The sequence below is a fragment of the Protopterus annectens genome, chromosome 6.part0, assembly GCF_019279795.1.
Source record: "Protopterus annectens isolate FY-2018-M chromosome 6.part0, PAN1.0, whole genome shotgun sequence".
Classification (NCBI taxonomy): Eukaryota; Metazoa; Chordata; order Ceratodontiformes; family Protopteridae; genus Protopterus; species Protopterus annectens.
Genome location: NC_056737.1, coordinates 1,036,372,342 through 1,036,388,850, shown reverse-complemented (window position 1 = coordinate 1,036,388,850; position 16,509 = coordinate 1,036,372,342). Strand labels below are relative to the sequence as shown.

At 39.9% G+C, this 16,509-nt stretch overlaps 1 protein-coding gene across 1 annotated transcript in view; it reads left to right on the top strand.

Moving 5' to 3' along the window:
* Positions 1-16,509, top strand: part of ATG2B (autophagy related 2B) — a 1,825,281-nt gene that overhangs the window by 606,963 nt on the left and 1,201,809 nt on the right. The window contains exon 14 of the mRNA XM_044074646.1: positions 11,871-12,144. Coding sequence (XP_043930581.1) covers positions 11,871-12,144 — 274 coding nt within the window. The remainder of the gene's footprint in view (positions 1-11,870; positions 12,145-16,509) is intronic.

The following is a 16,509-nucleotide window of genomic DNA, read 5'->3' as shown; positions in this document are numbered from 1 at the left end:
AAAAAATATCATTCACTGTACACCTGGAAGAAGATAAGCAAATTTATCCCAGGGAATGTGGAGAGGCAAATGTGAGATTCACACTCCTGTATTCAGCTTTCCTTTGAGTATTATTTTTCTTTGAGGATCAAAGACATTTTTGATGCAGAACAGGGTAAGGAGGAAATGAAAAAGTTTATCCACCAAAAAGTGAGCCAGCAAGCAGAAGGAGACTGCATCTCATACTTTTGGCAATAAAACTCTTAGAGAGACGTTGCCAATGAAATACTTTCCAGTGTTCCAAAGGAGAATGCTTCAGAGAAAGAAAAGAGCGTAGGAATTTTCGTGAAGAAACATGAGTACCTTGGAATTGAACCAGAGTCTAGTGTTGGGAGAGGGAGGTGATCAGGTTGAAGATCGGCAACACTGAAATTAGTGAGTAAATGTGAGATTATAAAGCATCAGTCATATTGGTGAAATATGTTTTTGCAAATAAAAGTGGCAAAGAAAAGACTGGACTTTTGCTGACTTTAACTTGTGGGTGGACTGTAAAGCATATACTTCACATTGTCTTTAACATTTAGAAGGACATAAAGGGAAGAAATGTAACCATAAGCAAGACAATACTGTTATTTCTATAAAGCATTTCATGATATAAACTGCATGTTGTATTATAAAGCAGTCTTGTATAGTGTACAGTCAGGGATATTTTAAATGTGGGAGGTTGTCTTTTCAGTTACTGTTGTATCTGTTAAATATATTAAGGTTACAAGTGTTTCTTTTAGTTGTAATAAATATAGATTCTGCAGTATTATGAGAAGAAATGCTGAACAGAAGCAAATTTGTTATATTATGATCTTGGGCCGATGGGGTGAAGGTTGGGGTGTAAATGTACACTAGTTATATTACATATAGAACTGAGATGATTTCCCTTGTTTTTACAAGATTGGATGTCTAGATTAATATTGACTAAAGGTATACACAAGTTTTTTTAAGCAAATAGGGTTGAAATAAGACAACATGATTAAAGCCGTGAAAAATGCTAAACTTCTTGCATGTGCAAAGATATTAGCTTGTTTTTTCCATTAGCAAATGTTCTCAGTGAGAGACGAGAAGTCTTCATCTGAAGGCAGTTAGTCAGAGGAATTCTGTACATTCTGTTTTGAAGGAATTTTTCAAACATTCCTTCATACAACTGCAAGCTGTTAATGTTTTTTCCTCATTACTGACCACTTTTACATGGAGACAAACTGTCTGCAGATCCAAGCAGTTAACTTTAAGAATTCTGAGCATTCTTTACTGAGGGAAATGCAAAAAGTACAACAACAAGCAGTTAAGTAAAAAATATAGTTTGAAGTTATGGGAAGCAAATAAGTGATAGTAGCCTTTCTGGCAGCCCTAGTACTTTAATGCATTTAATAGAACAATGCATAATTTAATTTTATTTTATGGGTGCCAGTGCACTTTTTCTTAGGGTTAAAAGTTAATGTTTTCTGAAAGCATGCAAGTTGCTTTTCACATCTGGAAGGGGAATGTGTATAAGAAAAGAACAGACAGCAATCAGTTTAAGTGAGAGCACAGGCTGCAACATGTACTTTAGCATGAGTAACTTTCATTTTTGCCTGTGGGTTCAGCTGCCATTTTGGGGCATTTGTTCCCATGTAGGCAGTTGGGTGGCCGCGGTGGTGCAACGGTTAACATTGCCGCCTCACAGCAAGAGGTTCTCCAGTTCAATCCTCAGCTGCGGTGCCTTCTGTGCAGAGTCTGCATGTCCTCCCTGTGGTTATGTGGGTTTCCTCCGGGTGCTCCGGTTTCCTCCCACATCCCAAAGACATGCTGTAGGTGGATTGGACACTCTAAATTGGCCCTAGGTGTTAGTGCGTGCATGTGTGTGCCTTCTGTGGAAGGTTGGGCGCTGGGCTGGCAACTTGACACCGTAAAACTCCACTGCCAATCATGAGCGGACAGGTGAAACGCTGTGGCGACCCCTAACCGGGAAAAGCCGAAAGAAGAAGAAGAAGTTCCCATGTAGGCAGTTAAACTTAATTTATTGAAAATGTACGTCATTTTGTGTATTTGTTGTAAGATAATAGGGGATGAGGCTGTTCTGAAAATGTATTTAGTTTTTTGTTTGAGGGTTTTCATTAAAGTGAAGTCTTGAGAAATTGACAGAGGCTCAAATGGAGATGAGAAGAAACAACTGCATAAAAGATCAGCCTTCCAAACATTTGTGTGCGCAGGTAACACAAAAGATGGAAATACACGTTCAAAAAAAGCTGTCATGTATAATAAGTGAGAATAGTAGCTTTTTTATCATAATGCCTACTCTATCCATAGTATCTTGGAATGTAAATGGCCTTACAGGTATAGAGCAAAAGGAAAGAGTATTGAATTTTATTAAGAAATGCAAAGTGCAAGTAGCAATGCTAAAGGAGACACATTTGGAAAGATATGAGCTGTGAATTTGGCAAGGAAAGGATTTCAGGATGGATATGGAGCAGAATGTCAGGGACAAATGAAGAGAGGAATAATGATGCTGATTGCTACAGGTGCTCCAGTAGTGAGGGAAGAGGACAAAAAGCAAGAATGGTAGATTTATGGTAGTTAGGGGCTATTGGCAAGGGAGGAGGATTTTGCCGGCATGTATTTATATTCCACCAAAAGCTGCTATTTGGAACTTAAGAAAATTTTGTGATAAATAATCAGCTTTCAGCAGGTGAAGTTATGTATAGTTGGGTACCGGAACTTTTATGGGGGGGGGTCTAGAAGAGAAACCATAACAAAAAAGGCTAGATATCTGAAAAAGTTATGAAAATATTTGGTGTTGAAGATTTGCTTTCAGTGCTAGGAACTTGGGTAGAATTTACATATTCCCTGAGGAGCAATAGCTGGGCTAGACTGGACAGAAATTATAATTCACAGGAACATATGCTATGTCTTAAGTGATATTTTAATAAAGGTCCTTTAAAAAGCTTTAACAAGCTCAGAGTAAGCTGTATGCACTGTTAGCCCTTCATCAGGTGGTGCTATTCTCCTCAAAGAATGCTACATGTTTCAGAAGACAAGATTTCTTCTTATCAGACCAATATTGTTGTATATCTAATAGAAGAAGATTTCTTGTATCATGTTAATGAGCTCCATTGTAACTATCTGCATAGTCTACATGTAAAACTAGTCAGGCTGATAAGTCTGAATTACTTGAACTGGTTTCTTGTTAGATACCAAAAGCATGCAGATAGTTTATTTGGTGAGCTTCTAAATTGTTTGTAGATATACCCACAGTGTTTGAGTATGTGTATCAGTCCTGCAGTAGACATTTACCTGCCCAGGATTTGTTCACTACCTTTTGCCTTCTGAGTGGTCACATAAGCTCTGAATACCCTATTATACTATATTGAAAGCAGGCATTGGGTAAATAATTGAATAAAATATTTTAAGGGTTTGTAAACATTTGCTTTAAAGCATTTTTCAAATGCATTCTGTTTGATTTCCTGGCCCCATAAAGTTTGACATGTGTAGTTTATAATGTGTTGATTGTTAGATTATGCAGAAAATGGCACATTATTTATCTAGTCTGCCATATTTGTGTAGCAGGTATCTTTCAGATCTGGTAAGAAGTGCTGTCCGTGCCATTATAGGATCATAGGAGGTTACTAGGCTAATAAACCTAGGGCGCTTACAAGCCCAGCCAAGTTTTACCCTTGGATGAGCACCTATCACCCCTGTCCAAGAGGAACACAGGTGAAACCCCTGGGGTGAACTTACAGTTAACCAACAAAACAGCCAGCACCATCACTCAGCTTCCAGTAATGAAACTTTAATACCACATATTAAAATAAATACATCCTGCATGCCAGTTTCGGCTGTAAGCCTTCATCAGTGCATAATAACACCACCACTCAATCACATTTAAATAGCATTGCCTCAATCATCATTGGCTATCATAACTGCTCATTTAGTCCCGGTGCAAGTAAGGCACCTAATTTAATGATCCACATCTGTTCCTTATGATTTAGCATCAGGTGCCATCCCATTTTATTGTTTGTTCTAAGATAAACTCTGCCAATAATAGTAAACATAAACCTAGCTGACGCATGTTTTAAAGTGTGCTTATACAAAGCACTTATGGACTTATCAATCAAATGTTCAGACATTCTTAATTTAAAGGGAAGCGAAGTTTGCCCATCATAAAATGCTGAGCAAGAACAGGTAGCCAAATATACTACCCAGTCCGCATTACATCTGCAATATACTGAAATATCAAATACAGTAGAACTATTTTTCGAAGAAAAACTTTTATCTTTGTTAAAAAATTTACAAAAATTACAGTATCCACAAGGATCAACATTTCGGCTTATCCCGGTTAGGGGTCGCCACAGCAGATCACCGGTCTGCTCATGATTGGCAGTGGAGTTTTACGGTGTCGAGTTGCCAGCCCGGCGCCCAACCTTCTGTAGAAGAAGACACACATATGGTCACACACACACACTCACACCTAGGGCCAATTTAGAGTGTCCAATCCATTTATATATATGTATATATATATATATATATATATGTGTGTGTGTGTGTGTGTGTGTGTGTGTGTATGTAGACACACACAGACACACACAATATAATATATATACACACATGTATGAAGATATAATACACATGCACACACACACACACACACACACACACACACACACACACACACACACACACACGCACAGACATACATATAAAACCCACTAATCTTTGTCCATCCAACCCAAACTGATGCTTCTTCCCTACCCTCATTATGGATCTTTTTATAATGATTAAACCACCCAGCCATCGTTCTGCTTTTCCTACAAGAAGAAGAGGCATTTTGAAGGTATGCTTTCCTTAAGTCTATCTTCCATTAACAAACTATCACAATGTTTTAATACTACATCAGTGTAGTATTATCACCAAAATTAGTAATAAATCTAATGGGTTGTTTGTCCTTTTTGTTCCTAAGCTGATATTTTAACAAAGAAGATCTGGACACCTGATTTGCTGAAATATGTGCTTGATTAACAATACTTAGAGAATATCGTCTATCACAAAATCTATGAACCAGAATCTTGTTCATGATTTATAAGGTCAGAGGAAGATGAACATGTTCTCCTAAGCCTCAAAAATTGAGATTTTGGGATGTTGTTGATTCTGATTATGTGTCTGGAACAGCCATGGTGGTGCAGCGGTTAGCGTTGTCGCCTCACAGCAAGAGGTTCTCCCATTCAATTCTCAGCTGGAGCGCCTTCTGTGTGGAGTTTGCATGCCCTCCCCGCGGTTGAGTGACTTTAAAGGCATGCTGGTAGGTGCGAGTGTGAATGGGCGTGCCTTCGTTGAAGGTTGGGCGTCAGGCTGACAACTCGGCACCGTAAAATCCACTGCCAATCATGAGCGGACCGGAGTTCCGCTGTGGTGTCCCCTAACTGGGAAAAGCCGAAAAACTTTATTGATTATGTGTCTGGGGTGACAACTGGTATCATGTAATAATGTATTAAACTTCAGATAGTTCCTAAATGTAGAATTTTGCAACGTATGATCATGAATGACTATAATTAATACAGCCAAAAAAGTAATAGTTTTGGAATGATTAATAGTATACTGCATCCCCCATTCATTCTCAGTTAAATAATCCACAAATTCCTGCAGATAAACGGGGTCCGACCTCCACTCTAACCAGCAGTTGTCTAGATATCTACACCAGATATCCATAGCACCCAAAAATAAAGATTCATCATAAATCAGTCATAAATCAATTGTTCTTCCACGTGCCACATGAACAGATCAGCATATATTGGTGGAAATGAAATCCCCATGGTCATTCCCTTAAGTTGTAAATGACATTGATTTCCAAAGTAAAACACATTTTTAGTAAGAACTTGTTCAGTTAAACACAATAAAAACATGTTAAAGCCTGGGGAATACAGACCTGCCTTATTTAACCAGAACTCCAATGCCATAAGACCAGCCCAATGAGGGATGTTCGTATACAGGGCTGAAATATCAAGGGTACATAATAATCATCCCTATTCAGTTTGCATGTCCTTAATTATATTCAAAAATTGAATTGTGTCTTGGTTATGAGAACATACATATTTTAATAACGGTTTAAGATACTTTGTTAGAAAAGCAGAAATAATTTCTGTCAAAGAACTCTTTCCAGATATTATGGATCTGCCAAGAGGCATTTCCAAATTTTTATGAATTTGGGTAACATATAAAATGTTTGTAATATTGAATCTAAACTTGTTGACCTGACCCTGTTTTTTTTTGTTTATGTCCACCCCTGCTAGTTCTCCTAAAGGGGCATTCATTGATGATACAGAAATAGATGTTGCTCAGAATGTGCACAATATCTCATTGGCAAACACTTATCACAAGTTGAAAGTGAATTGTTAAAGGAAGGATGTGGACATTTGCAGCCTTTCTAACTCTCACTGAATATTTGGATTTTATGTTAGCTGTATTGAATGTGTGTGTGATACAGTTGATAGATGCTGAAATCCGGTGTTCTGTAGACACTGTATACTTTCCTTGTCTACTTGTACTATTTTTGTCACCAAAACCTATAAGATTTATTTTCTTCTTGTCATAGAGAATATTCTTCACCAATGTGATGTTTCTTTTGATTTAATTAATTATACTAAATTTGATAAGGTAAGTATATCTATCAACCACTCAGTTTTCAAAATCGTAATTGGGAGCCGTCAAAAATCATAGCAGAGGCCCCAAAGCCATAGCACTCAAAATTTGCATATGCTTAAATTTCCATCCTTGAAGGTTCATAGGATTGTAGGAAGTTACTATGCTATAGACCCAAAGGTCTTTACAAGCCTAGCCATACATACCCAATATAATACTAGAGGAAGGATGTTGCCTAAACTTGAGGTCTTAATTAGCAATAACTGCCCATTTCTAGTAGGGTCGTAGATGAACTCCCCGGCAGGTATTTACGGTTTCCGATCTAGTCATTCAGACTATGCTTAAACAGAGTCATAAAGGGGTTCTGTTTGATGTGGATTCGTAGCCTATTCCAGAGGAGTTAATAACCAAAAGGTCCAGGCAGCAGCAAGTGTCAGCGAATACAAATATTTAATTTAAAAATTCGCAACAAGCGCTTTCACCCTGACAATAATGCAGGGCTTTTTCAAGTGTAAATACAAGAATAAAATTCAATCAGTATATACCCCCATTTAGAAAAAAGGTGCCAAAAACTTAAAGAAACACTCCAAAAACATAGTAAGTGTTGCAAAGAACAACCCACTATGTTTTTGGAGTGTTTCTTTAATTTTTTGGCGCCTTTTTCTATTAATGGGGGTATATATATATATATATATATATATATATATATATATATATATATATATATATATTGAATTTTATGCTTGTATTTACACATGAAAAAGCCCTGCATTGTTGTCAGGGTGAAAGCACTTGTGGTGAATTTTTAAATTAAATGTTTGTATTGGCTGACACTTGCTGCTGCCTTGACCGTTTGTTTGGTTGTTAAGTTACTTTCCGGTCCTGCATCTGTTAATACTTTTATTCCAGAGGAGTGGCACCCTCTGAGAGACATACCTGTTTCTCCAGCAGGTCCTGTTTATGTCGCAAGCCAGGTTAAGGTCCCTGGAGTAGGTGACTCGTGTCCCATTTGACTTGCGGATGTGCAACATTTCCATTAAGTTTGGATCACAGCTTGCTCTTTAGGCCAAGCACAAGTCTGCTGTAGGTAGTCTGTATGTTAACTGAATACAGTGACAGTGATTTCAGTCTGTCAATGTACAACATATACTGGAGACCCTGAATTTTCTTAGAAATCTCAGAGGTCTCTGAAGTTGCTGGAGGTGCCTGGTAAGATGCATACTAAAGGGAGCATTGTACTCTAGTATTGGGCTGATGAGGGAGGAGTAAAGGGGAGTTACAACTTGTTTCGTTCTTGAGGCAATGTTTTTGCTAATGAGTTGTGCAACATGGAATGCCTTCCTTACCACAGTAGACGCATGGTGGTCAAAGTTAAGGCAAAGTCAATTTGCGTTCCCAAGTCTCTCACTACTGAGTTGCTGCTTAAGGTAATATTATTTATATGGTAGCCAGCAGAGAAATAATTTTTACCGAAGGGGTTGAGAATGCATTTTTTAGCACTGAGTTTGAGTCCATGGATTTGGCACCAGTCCTTGGTCTGCGTAAGTCCCTCTTAGGTTCATAGGTGGTTACTGGGCTATTGACCTGAAGGTCTTTATAAACCTAGCTGTGTGTATCAAATATAATACTAGAAAAACCCAGTATAAAGGATCTTGCCTAAACTCGAGATCTTAGTTAACAACGGCTGCCCATATCTAGTAGGGTCATAGGTGAAATCCCTGGCAGGTATTTACTATTTCCTATCCAGTCATCCAGACTATACTTAAATAGATTCATAGAGGGGCTCTGTTTGATGTAGACTGGTAGCCTATTCCAGAGGAATGGCAACCTCTGAGAGATATAGTAGTCTCTCCATATTTATGTAGCAAGCCAGGTTAAGGTCCCTGGAGCGGGTGACTCGTGTCCCATTTGACTTGTGGATGTGCAGCATTTCCATTAAGTTTGGATCAACGATTGCTCTGTAGGCCAAGCACAAGTCTCCTCTAAGTAGTCTGTATGCTGCTGAGTACAGTGACAGTGACTTCAGTCTGTCAGTGTATGACATGTGCTGGAGACCATGAATTTTCTTGGTTAGAGATCTCTGAGGTCTCTCAAGTTGTTGCAGGTGCCTGATAAGATACATACCAGAGGGGAGCATTGTACTCAGTTACTGGCCTGATGCAGGTCGAGTACAAGGGTGTTATGACCTCTTTCGCTCTTGAGGCAATGCCTTTGTTAATGAAGTGTGCGACGTAGGATGCCATCCTTACTACAGTTGACACATGGTGGTCAAAGTTTGGGCTACAGTCAACTTGCGTTTCCAAGTCTCTCACTACTGAGTTGTTACTTGGGGTATTATTATTTAGATGATAGTCTGCAGGGATATCATTTTTACCGAAGGAGATGATAATGCATTTTTTGCATTGAGTTTCAGTCCATGGCTTTGGCACCAATCATTGGTTTGTGTAAGTCCCTCTTGAAGTATATTGACATAATTTGGGGATTCAGTGAGTGCACCTAATTTGCAGTTATTAGCAAACGTAGTCAGCCACAGCCCCTCTGATTTGGCCTGAACTTCTAAGAAGTATATTCCAAGAGGGTTCAAATGTGTAAATTCACCCTTTTATCAGGTGCAGCCTATAAAATTAGAACCCTTGTGTTGCTAATAATTGATGTACCCCAACATAGGTGTACCAAACGAATGTATATTTACTGCACTGTAAAAAGGTACACTTACCAGTTTCCTTGGATTGCTGTACCTGCCAGTCATAACTACAGTTCAGTTGGCAGAATTAGTATAACATTTGTATATTTGTCAGCTGGTTGAACAGCTGAATACATATTTGTGTTGCAGATAAATAAAACACAGAAGACACCTTAGACTAGAAGTGAACCTAAGCTTCAGGTATTTCTAACAAAGCCATGCAAGCTAACATTTTCTTGACCATCTGGGTCATTTTTAATGTGATTTTTCATTTTCTAGGGGAAAAAAACAGAAAAAAAAGATTTTGCCTATTTTAGTGCTGTATGATGTATAGATCCACGTAGAGCAACATTACAAAACTGTTTCACCACACAACCAAAGCACTTTCATTTTTTTTGCATAAAATATTATATTTTTCACAGCATTATTCCTTTTGCTGATTGGAACATTATAAAATATTTACAGTGTATAATTACACACACACACACACACACACACACACACACACACACACACACACACACACACACACACACACACCAGTTGCAGCCGTTTGTATGGTTGTCTGCAGCTTAGATGCTGCCTGTGATCAAATGAGTGAATAAATACATAAAAAATCACCCAGAAATCTATTTCAGGTTGCTGCTTTTGAAATCATGCAGTGCAGTCCACATCATCCACCATTCTCTTTCAACCGCTTATCTCAAGAGTCAGGGACAAATTTTAAATATTGTTCTTATGTACTTAGAAAGTTACTAGTATAACACGTTTTGTATTAGCAAGCATTTTGTGCATTATATGAACTCCAAAACTCATATGTATCATAATTTGGTGACTTTAGTCAACAACAGTTTGCTAGGAAACTACAAATTTTAAGAGGCTCTGACCAAATGTGAGGCAAAATCAGGATCAGGAACAATTGAGAGCTGTGCTGTCTGCACAAGCATTTACACACACACACACACAAATACACACACTCTCATCAATTATAGACATGTGTGTGATTGTGTACATCTTAGATGTCTTCTTGTTGTCAAATGAATGCTTGAATACATAAATAATGGCCTAGATATGTATTCCAACTTGCCGCTGTCCGAAATGCTTCATGCAGCCCCACCCCCCAAAATTATTAGCTCAAGATTTACAAAGGCCCAATGTTAAGCAGGAAAATGTCTGTCTGTGGGACCTGGGTATACAAGCTCCTATGCAGAGGAGGAAAAATGTGCACGAATAAAATACCCTAGGGAAGCCAAGAATAAATGGATGACCGGGTAGGCTGCCTTAATAAAGGTACGGTGGGATGTCGGTGAAGAAGTTGGGCTACCGGTAAAGCCTTGAGAAGGGCTGTGCATACCCGAGCGCTTGTGATTGAAGGCTGAGTAAAGCCTTTAGAAAGGCTTTATATACAGGTCGTAGTTCCGGCTGGTCAGATCGCCTGGTGAGAGGAACCGCTAGTGTAGCAGCTAGAAATCAAAGATGAAACACACAGAAAAAACAGGCAAAACAACGTAAATGTGGCTCTGCTAAGGAGCTCTGCTCGCCGTGGTGGCAAAAAATCAATGCAGTCGAAGTTCAGATTCTAGAAGGTCGTACTTTATTGAAGTAAAAAGTACCAGAAGTACAATCACCATCGAAGCGTAGTTCCTTAATGGAAAGAGTGATTCTGAGGATTTCCTTTTGTAAGAGTACCTGGAGGTGTGTCAGTGGGAGCCAATCAAGTGTGGGTGAAAAAAACCTTTATTGTGATTGGGCACGACAACTTAACATCACACCTTACAATCTGATAGGTTAGCTACCCTGAGCCAGCTCATACGTGGTTAGTAGAATCACTCTAAACCTACAATAGTGAAGTTCAGACATTAGCTAAAATTAGCTAAAAAAATGTAGTTAACTAAAAATAGTCTTGCTGGAAAAAAATCAACCCTTGCTGGTAAAATACATTGTTAGGCTACACTTTTTGAAATCTTCGTCAGGATGGTGGACGACCTAAAAGAGCATAATAAACAAAGCCGAGCGTACTAGAGAACCTGGTGAGCTCAATGCTTCATGAGCAATGTGCAGCTCAGTTGGGAGGTTACGCACGAGTGTAAGCATGTATGCACCTCCTGTGGGCAGCAATTGTATAGCTTGCAAGGCTGTTATAAGGGCAGTAGTTAGGGCACAGTCCATGGCAGCAGTGTGACATTGCATCATTGCCCTTAAGCTCCTCAGCAGCATCTAGTGTGGGTCAGGTTGAACCCTGGGGCGAGGCTAAGACTGGTTTAGTAGACCCAGCGAATGGGAAGAAGAACTAATAGAAGTTGATGTTGAGCTTTGGAGATTAAAAATGGCAAGTTTGAAGTGGTGAGCTTAGTCCTGTGACTGGTATATGCACTGTTGAAGTATGCTGAGCTGTGTGGTAATATCACATTTTATTGTCTCATCCATGCCTGTGTCATTTTAGAGTAATGCTGTAGTAATAATATTAAAACTAATAAAACAGCTTGTAAGTAAGGCAGACGTTTTTAACTAACACTACATTGTTATGTCTGTTCTTTTTTCTTTATAGCACAAAGCATTTGCAGAGGTTTTCTTGGATGAGACTCGAACTCACACAAACCGGCGAGTTTCCATTCTTTTAACTGCTCCAGTCTTGAATCTTAGTATACGTTTTCCAATACCTGACCTACGATCTGACCAAGAGAGGGGCCCGTGGTTTAAAAAATCCCTTCAAAAGGAAATCCTTCATGTAGAACTTCTGGAAGTGGAGTTTAAAACTGAATTCAGTGGTAGTTCATCCCCAGAGCAGATCAAATTAGAATTTACTTTTAAAGGTCTAACTGGTAAGTTAATAAATTTTTATTCATCTGATGTTAGGCTGTACAAAATATGATATATTGTATTTAACAGATTAAAATACAGCTGTTTAAAGTTATGTGGTAATTATTTTTTATTTTTATTAAAAATTCTGAAACTGTCTGGTAGCAGCAGGGTGCTTAGAAAGCTACATAGCCTCAAACTGAAAGGGGCAAAGAAAAGACAGAACTTGTATGATACAGGAAACAATATATCCAGTCAGTTTGAGAAGGATACTTGGAGAACTGAGAAAGGAAAGGTAAGGAGAGAAAAGAAACTGAATAAATGGATGAAGAAAAGGAATAAAAAAACTACTACACTGATTTTTTTTTTATTGTTACCTTCATTATTTTCTGAATTTGTTTACATTATTGTGTGTGTAATTTTTATTATGTAATGTAATTTGTGGAGTTTTTCTCCCCGGGCCTCCGCTGAAAAGGGATCTGTGTCCAATTGGACTTTCCCAGTTAACAAATGTAAAATAAAAAAATAAATAAAAAATACAGGGAGGTGGAGAGATGGGGAGAGCAAGAGGATTAATTTGGAAACAAGAGAAGGGTAAATAATCATCCAGGAAAAAAAGAGGGCATTGTTACTTTCTGCTCGACACTTATTAGACCCATTATATAGTACAACGCCCCTTTTGGAATGTACCTAACAAGACATCTGCAGCAGCTGGAAAGCCCACAGAAGTACCTCACAAAGGGGATTACTGGCCTCAAACAAATATGCCCTACACTGACCATCTCAAAAAACTCCAGCTTTACTCTGTGGCATATCGCCTACTCTGAGGTGATCTCTGCCTAACATATAAAGCTATGTCAAACCCAGAGCTGTTGGACATGCTACACCTAAAGAAATCCCAATCCCTCCGAGCTGCACGTTCTAGGGGACCTAAACCTTGTCATCACAATAAACAGGACATGCTGTTGGGATAGATTCCTGTCCCAGAGACTTCCCATACTCTGAAACAGACTACCCATCTCTGTCCAGCAAAGTTCTTCATTAGCACTCTTCAAGAAAAATTTTGATAAGTGGATGGGAAATAAGAAATACTCTCTGGGGATCACTTTTCTGTCTCTGCTTGACTGTAGCACAGGAAAATAACTTTCTTGGGTGGTGTAAGCCAGGGAACCTTGTTGGCTAGGCTTATGTAGGCCCTTGGGCCAATATCCTAGTAACTACCTATGAACGTGCCTGCATATTTGAACTGCTTCTTACTGAAATTGGTACACCTTGTTTGCTGTAGCATAGACTAGATCCAGGCCTGCTGAATCTAGCTTTGTTTGTATAACTTGAGCACTAATCCAGGCATTCTTTAAAGTATTCAGTTGTATTTATTACTGCTGGTAGTAACTTGATTAAAGTGTGGCTATCATTTCTAAGTCTTTTGGATTAAGCACTTGAGCTTCAGACCAGTTGTTTTACATTAGGAAGGTTTGTGGCCTGCACTGTGGTGGCAGGACAGGTAGCTTACATCCTTCTAAGTTGGGAACTGCTGATTGAGAGCTCAGTGTCTGTTATTCTAAAAGTGTATTAGTTCTGGTTTAAGCACTTGGGCTTCAGGCCAGTTATTTTACGTTAAGAAGGATTGCGGTCTGCACTCTTGTGGGAGGAGAGGCTGGACTCTGCCCTTCTGAGCAGGAATTTCTGGTTAGAGGCTTATAGTGCCTGCATATTCTAACTGTTTCTTACTGAAATTGGTACACCTTGTTTGCTGTAGCATAGACTAGATCCAGGCCTGCTGAATCTAGCTTTATTTGTATGCTTGTTGTTTGTTTATTTCCCTGAAACGCTAATTCCACCTAAAACGCGGCCTTTTAGCACTTCTGTGGATCCCTAGTGATATTTGCATTGCTTACTGTACTTATTTCCTTGTTTCACTTGAAAGAAAGTTACTGTTTGTCGTTTTTGCATTTAAGTTACCTGTAACACATTGCATTTAAGTTACCTGGCACTTGCTCACTAAAGCAATTATATAAGTCAGCTCTAAAAAATTAAAAGCACTACACCCTCACAAACTCCCCTTGAGTACCTTGTTCCCCATTGGCCCTTTTTTCAATTATAAAGGAATTCCCAATACTATTCTAGCATGTCCAAAGGTCAGTTTTCAATCTCCTCTCCAGGCCAGCTGGTGAATCTGGGAATCTTGAGGCAATGTTACAACTGCCTCATGTACACAGACAACCCTCTCCTCCTCCCAACAAATTCCAACACATGTGAGAGATGCAACCATATAGCCAAACTGGAGGCTAAGCTCTCTCAACTCAGTACTGGCGTAACCAGTCAGGAGGAGAAGGAAACCACACTCACTACAATTCCAGTCTCACATAGACCTACCACGACAACAAACCAAACACATAAACACACAAAAACATACTCGGAGGCTCTAAATAAAAATCTGCCTAAGCAGCAGAGACCTCCAAAGCAGACACCCAAGCAACCGCTACCCCAAAACAAAACACGTGCAACACATAGCTCACAAAGCCAGTGTGCCGAACAGTCACAGCCCTTAAGGCTAAACAACACACCTGATACACTTGTAATAGGTGACTCTATCGTCAGGCACACTGCCGTCCCGCTCACCAGGCTGAACAAGGAGAAGGTCACGGTGAGCTGCCTGTCGGGCGCTAGGATCCGCCACATAACACAAGCACTCAGGTCACTCCAAGGCAAGTACAAATATGACTCAGTCATTGTCCATGCTGGTGTGAATGACCTGAGCGTACCTCCCTGGACTACATGAAAGAGACATAGAGGAGCTCTCTGAGCATGTAGCCCAGGCCGGTATGACCCTGACCTTGAGTAGCATCTTACCCTCACCAAGAATGATGCCACAATATGAAGACAAGATGATCACTTTCAACAATTGGCTTAAGTGTTGGTGTCATTCAAAGGGGATCCAATGCCTGTCAGCCTGGGATGACATGCTCGACAAGCCACAATGCTTCGCTAGGGACGGCTTGCACCTGTCAGCCCTGGGCTTTTGGATATTGGCAAAGGCTCTTGCTACCCACATAGTGCCTTTTTTAGGCAAGGCTCAAAAGACAAACCCACCTCCATAGGTATCACAAGGGATAAGAAACTAAGAGTAATGCTACTCAACGCCAGAAGTCTAAACCTCAAGATGCACGCACTCGAAACTCTCCTTAGCATGGAGAACATCGATATCTGTGCAGTAACAGAAACCTGGTTCAAGGCTCACGAGAGCACCCCAGCACTACCAGGTTATACCTCATACCATGCTTTTCGGCCCCAAAACTTGGACCGAACCACAAAAGGAGGGGGGAGTATCAATATTCGTCAAAGATACCCACACCTCCAGGTTGGTGACACAGCACGAAGCATCAGAGATTATCCATGTGCAACTAACTGTGGGTAAAACTGCCTTCCAGTTTATAGCCTGCTACAGACCACCCTCCCAAACACAGGAACCCCACTTGGCCTTCCTGAGAATACTGGAAAATATGAAGGTCTCTCCAAACACCATTATATTGGGCGACTTCAACTACCCAAACATAGACTGGGAGCATTACTCTAGCTCCAACACCCTAGCCCAAAGGTTCCTAGAATTTATAAACTCAAATGCTATGGAATAACTTGTTACCACTCCCACAAGAGGAGAAAACATACTGGACCTGATCATCACCAACATGGGGACACTATGCTCCAGACCAGAAGTGTATCCCTCACTGGTAAGATCAGACCATAAACTAATCTCACTGGATATTCACATCCCGACCCCACCCCCTGCCCAGAAAACCACAGTGAAAACTTCTCTAAAGCAAATTTCACACCTCAAAACCGAGGCGAAATCCTTCAAAGCCCCGGGCCTGTGGAAAATCTGGCCCAGACCTCAGAATCCTTTATAAACGCATTCTATGAACACCTTCAGGAATGCATGGATCATCACAATCTCAAATAAAACCAAGACCCAATCATCCAAAGGCAGATGTCCTGTCTGGTGGACCCCAGCCATAAACAAACTATACAATAGAAGGAGGAAGCTACTACATGATAGAGCAAAATCCCAAAAGGGAAGGCATCTCTGATCAGTATTAGCAAAAACTACGGGCAGTCATAAAATCGTCTAAGGCCAGCTTGAGAGAAAATTGCACAGGACACTAAGGATAATCACAAGGCTTTCTTTAGTTATGTTAGGAACCTGGGTGGGAATTCCCAGATATGCTCAGAATTAGTCCAAAATGACAAAAATACACCGAGCCCACAGACACTGCCAACATCCTAGCTGACAGCTTCAGTGCAAACTCATTCCCCCTCTCCCCACCCAAAGCCCAAATATCTATCCCAATAGAGTCCTGCCCACTGACATCTCAGATGCTCAGGTAAGA